The sequence below is a fragment of the Hyla sarda genome, chromosome 1 (genome assembly GCF_029499605.1).
Source record: "Hyla sarda isolate aHylSar1 chromosome 1, aHylSar1.hap1, whole genome shotgun sequence".
NCBI classification, from domain to species: Eukaryota; Metazoa; Chordata; class Amphibia; order Anura; family Hylidae; genus Hyla; species Hyla sarda.
This window is the reverse complement of record NC_079189.1, coordinates 465,728,521-465,742,671: the sequence shown is the minus strand read 5'-3', so window position 1 is coordinate 465,742,671 and position 14,151 is coordinate 465,728,521. Positions and strand designations below refer to the sequence as shown.

The 14,151-nt window shown below is 42.7% G+C and overlaps 1 protein-coding gene across 1 annotated transcript in view; it reads left to right on the top strand.

The window, feature by feature from the left end:
- ALDH2 (aldehyde dehydrogenase 2 family member) overlaps positions 1 to 10,014 on the top strand; it is a 59,840-nt gene extending 49,826 nt beyond the window's left edge. Inside the window, exons 12-13 of the mRNA XM_056536111.1 lie at positions 9,323 to 9,437; positions 9,577 to 10,014. Of these exons, the coding sequence (XP_056392086.1) occupies positions 9,323 to 9,437; positions 9,577 to 9,609 (148 nt within the window). The 3' untranslated portion in view covers positions 9,610 to 10,014. The remainder of the gene's footprint in view (positions 1 to 9,322; positions 9,438 to 9,576) is intronic.
- The last annotated feature ends 4,137 nt before the right edge of the window (positions 10,015 to 14,151 follow it).

Genomic DNA, 14,151 nt, shown 5'->3' with positions numbered 1-14,151 from the left:
GCTGTTCTACATTTTGTGGCCTGCTTGAAGTACTTTTGCAGGGCTCTGGCAGTGCTCCTCCTCAGGGACGTGCACACATAGGAGTGAAAGGGGGCTGGAGCCCCTGCCCTTTTCCTCACCTGCCCCTCTAGTGCCCTCACAAAAGGAGCTACAGACTCCGGGTGACAGGTGAAGTAAAAAGGATCCATTGCTGGGGAGATTTGTATGTGGTTTAATGGAGGGTGCTGTGCCCTCCCTGCAGCAAGGGGGCGCCACTCACCCTGTCATTATCTGCCATTTCTCTTCTCCTCTCCACACGGAGGAGACAGGAGGAGAAGAGGCAGAGAGAAGCCCCGCCCACTGTCTGCCCGGCCAGACTCCAGCCTGTGCAGAGGGGGATGGAGCCTTACTTACTGTAAGTAACTGAAAATATGTGTGTGTGTGTGTGTGTGTGTGTGTGTGTGTGTGTATATGTGCTTGTACAGAGAGGGATGGCTGGGGCCTAGTGACTGTGTGTATATATAGAGTGACTGTATGTCAGTGTGAGGTGTACATATGTGTGTTTGAGTCCATCTCTATGTATGTGCCTATATATGTGAGCAAGTGAATCTATGTATGTGTGTGTGTGTGTGTGTGTGTATGTATATATATGAGCAAGTTAATTTATGTATGTGTGTAAATATCTGTGAGTGATTGTATGTGTGAACCTGTATGTATGATGTGCCTGTTGGCCATATCTTTTAGTATATATTCCATGTTATGTGTGTCTGTGTATTTGTTTCTTAACCCCTTCAGGACCAAGCCCATTTTGGCCTTAAGGACCAGAGCGTTTTTTGCACATCTGACCACTGTCACTTTAAACATGAATAACTCTGGAATGCTTTTAGTTATCATTCTGATTCCGAGATTGTTTTTTCGTGACATATTCTACTTTAACATGGTGGTAAAATTTTGTGGTAACTTGCATCCTTTCCTTGTGAAAAATCCTAAAATTTTATGAAAAATTTGAAAATTTAGCATTTTTCTAACTTTGAAGCTCTCTGCTTGTAAGGAAAATGTATATTACAAATAAAAAAATTTTTTATTCACATATACAATATGTCTACTTTATGTTTGCATTATAAAAGTGATGAGTTTTTACTTTTGGAAGACACCAGAGGGCTTCAAAGTTCAGCAGAAATTTTCCAATTTTTCACAAAATTTTCAAACTCACTATTTTTCAGGGACCAGTTCAGGTTTGAAGTGGATTTGAAGGGTCTTCATATTAGAAATACCCCACAAAAGACCCCATTATAAAAACTGCACCCCCCAAAGTATTCAAAATGACATTCAGTCGTCATTTTAACCCTTTAGGTGTTTCACAGGAATAGAAGCAAAGTGAAGGAGAAAATTCACAATCTTCATTTTTTACACTCGCATGTTCTTGTAGACCTAATTTTTGAATTTTTACAAGGGGTAAAAGGAGAAAATGTATACTTATATTTGTAGCCCAATTTCTCTCGAGTAAGCAGATACCTCATATGTCTATGTAAAAAGTTCGGCGGGCGCAGTAGAGGGCTCAGAAGGGAAAGAGCGACAAGGGGATTTTGGAGAGTACGTTTTTCTGAAATGGTTTTTGGGGGGCATGTTGCATTTAGGAAGCCCCTATGGTGCCAGAACAGCAAAAAACCCTCACATGGCATACCATTTTGGAAACTAGACCCCTTGAGGAACATAACAAGGAATAAAGTGAGCCTTATTACCCCACAGGTGTTTCACGACTTTTGCATATGTAAAAAAATATATATATATTTTTTTTCACTAAAATGTGTTTCCCCCCAAATTTCACATTTTTCCAAGGGTTAATAGCAGAAACTACCCCCCAAAATTTGTAACCCCATCTCTTCTGAGTATGGAGGTACCCCATAAGTTGACCTGAAGTGCACTATGGGCGAACTACAATGCTCAGAAGAGAAGGAGTCATATTTGGCTTTTTGAGAGCAAATTTTGCTCGGGGAGCATGTCGCATTTAGGAAGCCCCTATGGTGCCAGGACAGCAAAAAAAACACATGGCATACCATTTTGGAAACTAGACCCCTTGAGGAACGTAACAAGGGGTACAGTGAGCATTTACCCCCACTGGTGTCTGACAGATCTTTCGAACAGTGGGCTGTACAAGTTTTCATTTTCACGGACCACTGTTCCAAAGATCAGTCAGACACCTGTGGGGGGTAAATTCTCACTGCACCCCTCATTACATTCCGTGAGGGGTGTCGTTTCCGAAATGGGGTCACATGTGGGGTTTTTTTTTTTTTTTTTTTTTTTTTTTGCATTTGTCAAAACCGCTGTAACAATCAGCCACCCCTGTGCAAATCACCTCAAATTTACATGGTGCGCTCTCCCTTCTGGGCCTTGTTGTGCGCCCCCAGAGCACTTTGCGCCCACATATGGAGTATCTCCGTAGTCAGGAGAAATTGTATTACAAATTTTGGGGGCTTTTTTCCCTTTTACCTCTTGTGAAAATGTAAAGTATAGGGCAACATCAGCATGTTAGTGTAAAAAATTAAAATTTTTTACACTAACATTCTGGTGTAGACCCCAACATTTCCTTTTCATGAAGGGTTAAAGAAGAAAAAGCCCCCCAAACCTTGTAACGCAATTTCTCCCGAGTACGGCGATACCCCATATGTGACCCTAAACTGTTGCCTTGAAATACGACAGGGCTCCAAAGTGAGAGCGCCATGTGCATTTGAGGCCTAAATTAGGGATTTGCATAGGGGTGGATATAGGGGTATTCTACGCCAGTGATTCCCAAAGAGGGTGCCTCCAGCTGTTGCAAAACTCCCAGCATGCGTGGACAGTCAACGGCTGTCCGGCAATACTGGGAGTTGTTGTTTTTCAACAGCTGGAGGCTCTGCTTTGGAAACAGTGGTGTACCGGACGTTCTTATTGGGGGAGGGGGGCTGTGTAGGGGTATGTGTATATGTAGTGTTTTTAACTTTTTATTTTATTTTGTGTAAGTGTAGTGTTTTTAGGGTACAGTCACATGGGCGGGGGATTACAGCAAGTTTCCCAGCGCAAAATTTGCTGCATCTCAAACTTGCAGCGAGAAACCCACTGTAAAAGCCCCGCCCATGTGAATGTACCCTGTACATTCACAGGGGGAGGGGAGGGGGGGGGGGGGGGTTCACCAGCTGTTGCAAAACCACAACTCCCAGCTTGCATGGTCTGTTAGTGCATGCTGGGAGTTATAGTTTTGCAACAGCTGGAGGCACACAGGTTAGGAAACACTGAGTTAGAAACAGACAGTTTCCCAACCAGTGTGTCTCCAGTTGTTGCAAAACTACAGCTGTCTGGGCATGCTGGGAGTTGAAGGGCATGCTGGGAGTTGTAGTTCGGCAAGATCTGAAGGGCCAGATGTTGCTGAACTAAAACTCCCAGCATGCCTGGACAGTCAGTGCATGCTGGGAGTTGTAGTTTTGCAACAGCTGGAAGAGCACAAATTGGAGACCAGATGTTGCAAAACTACAACTCCCAGCATGCCCAGACAGCCAAAGGCTGTCTAGGCATGCTGGGAGTTGTGGTTTTCAGACTCCTAGAAGCAGCAGTGAAGTTCTTCACTGCTACTTCTGAGGACCATATACTCACCTGCCGGTCCCGTCGCTGCTCGTCCACGTGGCCGGTCCCGCTCTGCTCCTCGGTCCCGCCGCTGGATCTGGTAAGGCTGCCGGTCCCCACGTGTTCCCCCACCTATGCCGCGAGCCCCCGCAGCCATCGTCCCCCTTTCTGCCCAACTTCCAGGGGCGGGCAGTGCGGGGGATCTGAACTTTCACCCTAGATCACTGTGATTGGTCCACAGGGACCAATCACAGTGATCGCTGACCAGGACCATCAATGGATGGTCCTGGGGGTGAAGCAGAAGTTGTCCCCTGCTGGAAACAGCGGGACTTCTGCCAGTTAACCCGTGCGATGCTGCGCATCGCCGGGTTAACTGAATGTCATTTATAAACGTCGGGATGCGCGAACGCACTGCACAACCCGGCGTTTATATATGACATTCTGCGGAAAGGGGTTAATGTATATTTGTACCTGTATGTGTGTATATTACCTATATACTGTATCTGTGTATATTACCTATGTACTGTATGTGTGTATTACCTATATACTGTTTGTGTATATATGACCTATGTACTGTATGTGTGTATATTACCTATGTACTGTATGTGCCTTTATGTTATGTGCTTGTATGTATTGTATGAAGCACATTATTAGGTAATTATTGGAGGAATGTAAGTACAGTATATAGGGAATTTATGGAAGCACAGTATATATTTCATTATATTGGAACATTATATTTTTATCTATGCTGGCTCTGTGTATAGATCCTTAGGGTGCGTTCACATGTGCCTATTTTTGCTGCAGATTTTGCTGCTCATTGACAATGGGAAGAGAAATCTGCTAAAGCAAATCTGCAGCAGAAAATACGCACGTGGGAATGCACCCTTAGTGGTGGCACAGTATAGTTAAATAATAGTGGCACAGTATATAGTTCATTAATGGTGGCACAGTATATAGGGAATTAATAGATGAATTGTGGCACAGTATATAGGGAATTAATAGATGAATGGTGGCACAGTATATAGGGAATTAATAGATGAATGGTAGCACAGTATATAGTTCATTAATGGTGGCACAGTATATAGGGAATTAATAGATGAATGGTGGCACAGTAATATAGGGAATTAATAGATGAATGGTGGCACAGTATATAGTTCATGGTGGCACAGTAATATAGGGAATTAATAGATGAATGGTGGCACAGTATATAGGGAATGAATAGTGGCACAGTATATAGGGAATTAATAGATGAATGGTGGCACAGTATATAGTTCATAAAGGTGGGTACGGTATATAATTAAAGGGAAACTGACAGGCTGTTTACTCGCACTAAACCCAATACACTAGGTTACAGTGCATGTATACAAAAATTGGGTGATTGGGGATGGGTGATTGGGGATGGGTGATTGGGGATGGGTGATTGGTGATTGGGTGATTGGTGATTGGTGATTGGGTGATTGGGGATGGGTGATTGGGTGATTGGGTGCTGGGTGCACGTTCTGTGATATAGAGCTCAGACCGGGGCATATAGGGGGAGATTTATTAAAACCTTTGCAGAGGAAAAGCCCTCTTCAAAACTATCTGATTGGTTGCTATGGGCGACTGCACCACTCTTTCTCTGCACAGGTTTTGATAAATCTCCTCTATAATACAGTATATTATAGGGCAGCTGTCACATGTTTTCTGTAAAAAAGACTGACAGCACAGACAAAGTGTGTATATACACATGGCGGACCTCAGAGAAACTGTTCTTGACTCGATTTTACAAAAACACCAACTTTTATGGGGGATAGGAATGTTGAGGAGGCCTAGCGGGAGTCCACTGTATCCCTGGGCCGCAGCACATATGCCCATTAAGTCTGGCAGACGTTTTTTAAATTATGAGAAGTGCCCTCTTTTTTTACTTGAGCCCCTGCCCTTCAAAATGTCTGTGCACGTCCCTGCTCCTCCTGCTCCTCCTTACACAAAGGTGGAGGTAGCGGTCCTGCTGCTGGGTTGTTGGCCTCCTCCACATCTCCTGATGTACTTGCCTGTCTTCTGGTAGCGCCTCCATGCTCTGGACACTACGCTGACAGACACAGCAAACCTTCTTGCCACAGCTTGCATTGATGTGTCATCCTGGATGAGCTGCACTACCTGAGCCACTTGTGTGGGTTGTAGATTGTCTCATGCTACCACTGGAGTGAAGGCACCACCAGCATTCAAGTGACCAAAAGATCAGCCAGGAAGCATAGGAACTGAAGTGGTCTGTGGTCACCACCTGCAGAACCACTCCTTTATTGGGGGTGTCTTGTTAATTGCCTAGAACTTCCACCTGTTTGTTCCATTTGCACAACAGCATGTGAAATTGATAGTCAATCAGTGTTGCTTCCCGAGTGGACAGTGTGATTGACTTGAAGTTACATTGTGTTGTTTGAGCAGTGTATAAAATTTTATGATTTTTAGCGTGGCGGTGAAAATGACTATCCTTCTGAAATTACTATATTTTCTGAAACATTACCGGTGCATGTGCGGCTATCTGCTCTGCGTGCTTTACAGTCGGCCATTTTTCCTTTAATTTGGAATGGGAAGAGGCATCGGCTTCCCATGTCGGTTATGATGGCTAGTCGTGAGCTGGGGGGTTTGGCGGTCCCGGACGTAGTTAAGTATTATTGGGCTGCGACACCTAGCAACCTGGTCCTCCTATCACGCGTATAGCTGCTGGATGCAAATTGAAAGACTTTGGCTTGCACCCTATCTCCCTTGCTGTGCCCTATGGCTTTCTGTAAGTATGTCTGGGGTTATTGCTCTGTGAAATTCAGTCTGTCCTCTTTTCCCTCTCCTTTTAGGTCCTTTCTCTACCACCCTGACTTTCCTTCTAGTCTGTCTTCCGTGATGGTGAGGGAGTGGGGATCCCGGTACTCTTTTTTTATTTTTATTTCTTTTGTTGGGCTGATGTTGTTGTTCCTCTTACGTGCTCTCTTTTGTCCTTTTGAACAGTTGAAGCCCCGATGGGATCTCCCCTTGTTTGAACACTTCCATTATCTGCAACTGAGACACTTTGTCGACTATAGGGAGCTCTCTGATGATCCCCTTGCCGACTAGATTTTAACGGCTCTGCCGCGGAGGGCCTCAGACAAGGGGCCTTCTCTCTGATATATATTCTCTCCTCCAGCCTCCTGAGGGTGTTCTGGTGTTACATGGGGTGCTGGGAGACTGCTCTTAATGCTTCTATTTCTCTCCCTCAATGGAAGGTCATTTGGGAGAGGGCTTCTAGGGCCTCTATTTGTACTGCATACAAGGAAACCCAATATAAGCTGATTATGGGTTGGTATCACTCCCCGGAGTTATTGAACAGACTGAACCCTACCATCCCCCCTCAGTGCCGGCGCTGGGGAGTGGGATTGGGCACGGTGTTGCATATATTTTGGTCATGCCCTTTCATAGAGGCATATTGGACTGTGGTTCACCTCTTGGTGCATGAGGCTTTTGGTGTACTGGTTCCTCTAGATCAGTTTGTCGATCTTCTTCACCTCCCATACCCCACTCTGGCTAAGAAACCTTTTTAAGCTGTTTATGCAGTTAATTTTGGCTGCTAAAAACCCTTATTGCGAGATGCTGGAGGAAACCTCTTCCTCCCTCGGAGTCTGATCTGCTCATTCGGATATGTGAGATTAGGTCATTAGAGTTTCTTACGGCTTCCTTGAGTAACACTATCCCCTCCTTTCTAACGGTTTGGGAACCCTGGGATCGCTTTTCTGATAGACAACCACCTTGATTCTTTGCTTTCTTCGCATTCTCTTTCCTTCCTCTCTCCTCCTCTCCCCCTTTTCCTTACTTTCTTCACTACTTCCCTTCTGTGGTTTGTTTGTCTCTGTCTTGTATGTCATTTGTTTGTTTCTCCCACCTTACCCCTCCCTTGTCTGTGGCTTAATACGCTCTTTTAGCTATGTATACTGGCAGTTGGATGTTTGTATACTTTATCTCCTCCCTGGCTACCGCTCGGGGAGGGATTATTCCTGCCTTTTGGTTTAACTTGACTTCTAGTCTGCCTGTTTATTGCTTAATATTTGTGAGACTTATTTCTGGGCTTATGCCCTGATGACACTTTTTCTATGTTACTTCACATGTTTTGATTGTATCTATGAAAAATGTTAATAAATATTAGTTAAACAAAAAAAAATTTCGATTTTTAGAAGGCAAAAAAACAAAAGTGCAAAAAATAAATTTGGTCTGGTCCTTAAGGGGTTAAAATTAAAATGTTATTATTATTTTGCAGTCAAAATATGGTGGTAAAAGGAGTTTAACCCCTTAAGGACTTAGGATGTACCTGTACTTCCTAAGCCCGCTCCCTGTGTTAAAACGCCGTGACCCCGCATCACACCGGGTCTGTCCCGGCTGCTAATCATAGCCGGGACCCTGGGCTAACAGCGCGCGGAATCGATTGTTGTGCCGCGCGCTGTTAACCCTTCAGACGCGGCGATCAAAGTTGAGCGCCGCGTCTGAAAGTGAAAGTAAATGCTTCCCGGCAGCTCAGTCAGGCTGATCGGAACATCGCGATTTCCCGATCAGCTGGGACGCAGGCGGAGGTCTCCTTACCTGTGACCGCGGCGTCCCATCGGGGTTTGATTGCTCCAAGCCTGAACTACAGGCTTGAGCAATCGAGCCCCTATCTCGCTGATCCGTGCAGAGCCATAGCTCTGCAGGGATCAGCATAGGAGATCAGTGTGTCCAGTGTTATAGGTCCCTATGGGAGCTATAGCACTGCAAAAAAGTTAACAAAGGTCATTTAACCCCTTCCATAATAAAAGTTCAAATCGCCCCCCTTTTCCCATAAAAAAAAAGTTGTAAATAAAAATTTTAATTAACGTATGTGGTATCACCGCGTGCGTAATTATCCGAACTATAAAAATATATCATTAATTAAACTGCACGGTCAAATAACGTATTTTTGGTTGCTTTTTATATCATGGAAAAAAAGCGATCAAAAAGTCCGATCAATACAAAAATTGTACCGCTAAAAACGTCAGATCACGGCGCAAAAAATTTGCCCTCATACCGACAAATACGCAGAAAAGTAAAAAAATTATAGGGGTCAGAAGATGACCATTTTAAACGTATAAATTTTCCTGCATGTATTTATGATTTTTTCCAGAAGTACGACAAAATCAAACCTATAGAAGTAGGGTATCATTTTAATCGTATGGACCTACAGAATAAAGATAAAGTGTCATTTTTACTGAAATGTACTGTGTAGAAACAGAAGCCCCCAAAAATTACAAAATGGCGCTTTTTTCTTCAATTTCGTCGCACAATGATTTTTTTTTTTTTTTATTCCGTTTCGCTGTAGATTTTTGGGTAAATTGACTGATGTCACTGCAAAGTAGAATTGGTGGCGCAAAAAATAAGCCATCATATGGATTTTTAGGAGCAAAATTTAAAGGGTTATGATTTTTTTGAGGAAAAAACGAAAGTGCAAAAAAACCGAAAACCCCTCAGTCCTTAAGGGGTTAAAGGTATTTAACAGGTTAATTTTCTGAACTATGTGCTGTGGAAAGTTCATTAGCGTTTTAAGGATACTTGGAGTTCAGTGCAAAAAAAAAAAAAATTCTCATCTAAGGGGTAGAAAAAAATGATGGCTACTCATGCACAATGCTGCTGATATTTAGCAAATTTTAATTTTGAGATTTCTTGTTTTTTCAGTTGTCCGTATGAAACATTGCATTGAAACAACTTTGTGTATTAACACTTGCGTTGTATTTTTCAGGGTCAACTGCTATGATGTCTTTGGAGCTCAAGCCCCATTTGGAGGTTATAAGGCTTCTGGCACAGGAAGAGAGCTTGGGGAATATGGCTTGGAGGCATACACAGAAGTGAAGAATGTGAGTCCAGTGGTTGTGTGTTCTACTGTGGACACTAATAACAACATACATTTTTCTGATAGTCTATTTCTATCTACCTCTTTCTATAGTGTTCTATTCAGGATTTGATGTAATGCCCAAACTCTTTATCTTTTTACAGGTAACAATTAAAATTCCTCAGAAGAATTCATAAAATCTTGAGGTCACAAGGCTCCAGATTGTCATCTAAAAATGTGAATTCCTCAAGCGTTTTTTTTTTGTTTTTTTCAAGACAGTAAACCACTCAAATTTCAGTCTTCAACTTTTTAACTTAGTATCACGTATGTTCTGTCTTTAACATTTTGCTCTTATCTAAGGAACATTAGTTTCTTGGTTTGTCTGTTCTGTCTTAGAAGTATGTGTAAAAAGTATCCAGGAGTTACAATATTGTGTTTTGTTGGGGATGGTGTTTCTGTGCGCCACTTATTCAACGTACGATTGTATAGAAAAGTAGAACATTAAGCGCTTCTTTCTCTAAAGCTTTGTGCAAGTTTAAAAGTGACTTGCAGGTCTTTGTTCTGAACACTTGTTAAAATAAAATGCAGTTGACATTAAATAACTTTATATTACATTTTTTTTTTTTTCCTCTAATAAATTTGGAGAACCCAAATGTTAAGCCAAGGGGGCAGGGGAGAGTATGTTTACATGGAAGAATTTCTGCACGGAATTCTGCATGAAAATTCTGCAGTAAATGCTGCTGAACTTTCTGCAGTAAATTATGTTGAAATTAATTGCCCATTCACTTCGATGGAATTCCTGCAGTGGAAATTCTGCAGTGGAAATTCTGCTGTGTGAATGGGACAGTGGAATCCCATTTAAGTGTATTGGCTAGAAGTACGTGCAGAATTTTCATGCAAAGTTCCATGCAGAAATTCTAGCATGTGAACATAGCCTTAGTGTTTCTTTTAAGAGATGTGTTTTTGGACTTTGTAAAAGCGTTAGAATGTCCCTCACAACCCCTTACAGATGCAGGGCATACAGGTATGCCCTTGCATCCTGGTACTTAAGAACGCAGGGCGTACCTGTAAGCCCTGCGTTCTTAAGTGAGGGCTGTGAGGGACATTCCAACGCTTTTGCAAAGTCCAAAAACACATCTCTTAAAAGAAACATTAAGGCTTTGTTCACATGCTAGAATTTCTGCATGTACCTGTACACCCTGGTCCTGTTACCAGGCTTTAAAGTGTTCTCACGAGCGGAGAATGCTTTAAACCTGGTGGGTCCCTACAGCTATCGGCAGCCAGGATTAATGCCGGGGATCACAGGTGGGGCCAATGCCCAGCATTAACCCTTTAGACGCTGCAATCAAATGAAAGTACAATGAAAGTAAAAGCATCCCGGCAGCTCAGAGTAAGAGCAAATCCCCATAGCAAACATCTCCTGCTCTGGACAGTTCCTGACATGGACAGAGAGAACTGTGGCCAGACAGAATGGAAATACAAAATAGTAGAGTACCTCTTTAAGGGGATAGACAACTGATAAGTGAATGAAAAGCTTTTAGTATGTAACTGAATTGGAAACTTGGTAAAAAAAAAAAAAACAGCTGTGGCCAGATGTTACCTGCAAGTCAATAGGGAACTGCAAAATGCCATATTCACTTGGCTTTTTTCAATTTGGCTTTCGTTCGTCTAAAGGGTTAATAGCGCGCGGCACCGCGATCGCTGCCGCGCACTATTAGTCCCGGCATCAGATACATGCCGGGACCGACCCGATAGAACACGGGGTCACCGCGTGACCCCATGTTATATCGCGGGAGCCGGCCAAGGACGTAAATATACGTCCTTGGTCATTAAGCTGTTAAATTTCGTAGGTTACTAAAAAAAATAAAAAATACAGTAGGGATGAAAAAATAATTTTCAATCAAAGACCAATTAATGTGAGCTGGCAGGGACGTTAATGTAACTGGCAATATTAAAAAGGGATAAAGGGGCCATGTAATTGTAAAAATATATTTCTTAATATTATGAAACTTTATATTTAATAATGTATTTTAATTACAGTCATGGCCGGAAATGTTGGCACCCCTGACATTTTTAAAAAAAATGAAGTATTTCTCACAGAAAAGGATTGCAGTAACACATGTTTTGCTATACACATGTTTATTCCCTTTCTGTGTATTGGAACTAAACCAAAAAAGGAGTGTGTGTGTTTTATAAAAAAAAAGTGTGTGATTTTTACTACTTTTAAACTTTATTCTTTATTTTAGACATTATTTAGGTACTACTATTCCATGCTGGGACCTGTAGTACCTGTACTAATAGACAGGTAATTCCTCAGCTCACCTCTTTAGCCAAAGACCTGACACACGGCACTGTGTGAACCAACACCAAGGCAATATAGAAAAGCAGGAGTCCAGCGCAGGATATAGTGCAAATAAAAGCTGATTCTTTATTCAAGCCACGAGACAGCAGGATACAAAGTAACGAGTTTCAGCCGGTGTGACCAGCATTACTCATACAAAAGTAAGGCTGGTCACACCAGCTGAAACGCGTTACTTTGTATCCTGCTGTCTTGCGGCTTGAATAAAGAATCCGCTTTTATTTGCACTATATCCTGCGCTGGACTCCTGCTTTTCTATATTACCTGTACTAATAGACAGATCGCAGCAGGTGTCACTCCAGACACCCATTGCGATCCTCCTGTATAATCTATAGAAGCCGGCGGCACAGCCACACTTCTCCCTTGCCTGGCACTGTATTCTTCTGTGCTGTGACGTTCTCTTCACCTGACATTCTTATTTGGCGCTGAGAGTTGTGATTGGCCAAATGGTTCCGGCCAATCCCAACTCTCAGCGGCATATGGGGATCTGTGATGTGAAGAGAATTTCACATCACTAAAGAATACAATGCCAGGCAGGGGAGAAGTACGGCCGTGCCATCAGCTTCTTTAGATCATAAAAGACGATCGCAACAGGTGTCAGGAGTGATGCCCACTGCGATCGGTCTATTAATGCAGGTACTACAACTCAGAGCATGGAGCAGTGTGTGCTCAATGTTGGGAGCAGTAGTACCTGCAGTAAGGGACAGATAGCAGCGGATGTCACTCCTTACACCCGTTGAGATAATCCTTTAGATTGCGGAGGGCTCTGTTGCGCTTTGCATCTCTCTGCCGTATACGGCCGGCCAGGGATTGTGAATAGAAATTCGCATCACGGATTCATATTTGCCGCTCAGAGCGGTGATTGGCCTGAAGGTCAGAGCAGAGATGTGGAGCACAGAGGAGAGACTCTCCGCAGGAATATAAAGTAGGATCGCAATGGGTGTCAGGAGTGACACCAGGGGCAATCTGTCTAGTACAGGTACTACAACTCCTGGTATGGAACAGTTTGTTCCATGCTGGGAGTAGTAGTAGTTCCTAAATGTATAGAATCTGTAAAAATCACACACTTTATAAAGCACATCATTAATAATAATTATTACGGTAATAAAAAGTTTCACAAAATTAATGAAAAAAATATAATATTTAAAGTTACATGGCCCCTTTTTATCCATTTTTAATATTGTCAGCTACATTTTTGTCCCTACCGGCTTACATAAATTGGTCCGTTTGAAAATGTAATTAAAATTTTGTTCTAAAAAATATAAATCTAGTTACCTGCAAGTTTTTGCATCCCTACTGCATCATTTTATTTTTTTTAACGCAACAAAATTCTTAAAAAAAAAAAAAAAAAAAATGCCGTTTCCACACACAGGTAAAAACTGGTCAGAAAAAAAGTGGAAAGTTAGCCTAAGGACTAGAGATGAGCGAAGTGACAGTAATTTGATTCGTCACAAACTTCGCGGCTCTGCAGTTGATGACTTCAGCCTGCATAAATTAGTTCAGCTTTCAGGTGCTTCGCTGGGCTGGAAAAGGTGGATACAGTCCTAGGACAGTCTCCTAGGACTGTATCCACCTTTTCCAGCCCACCGGAGCACCTGAAAGCTGAACTAATTTATGCAGGCTAAAGTCTGCAACTGTCAAGCCGTGAGGTTAGTTACTAATCGAATCACTGTAAGTTCACTCATCTCTGCTAAGGACCATACCCTTATAGTGGTAGATTTCTACTCTGGTCCCTAGTTATAAAATGACATATCCCAAGGTTCAGTACTGGAAAAGTCACTGGAAGAGAAGGATCTGGGTGTACTTGTAGATTATCGCCCCAGAGCAGCATGCAATGTCAAGCAGCTTCTAAGGCCAGAAGCATATTGTGAAATATTTAAAAGAGGTATGGACTTGTGGTAGAGGGACCTAATACTACCGCTTTATAATGCACTGGTACTGCTTCACCTGGAATATGCTGTTCGGTTTTGGGCACCAATTCATAAGTGACGTCCTAGAGCTGAAAAAGGTATGGAGCATTTTAGTTATTAAATGGGCACTGTCACCAACTTTATTTTTTGATATGTTGTAGTACTTATGTACTACAACATATCTCTAATATACTTTTATAAATTTTTTTTTTTTCTCATTAAAATGCTTTAATTTACATTTAAAAACCAGCCACTAGGGGTCACCCTCCTAGTGGCTGGCTGCAGCCTGGCGTGATGTCACGCCTGAAAAAGGACTGATTTTGGTCTGGCAATCAGTCCTTTTTCATTTAGGCTGCTCTATCTCCCTGCCTGCTGGGAGGCCACTCCTCCCGCACATGTCGTTGCGCCGCTGTCCCTGCACGCCCGCTGCCGGACTCTGCAGTAAGTGTAATGAGGGAAAGGGGTTTGCG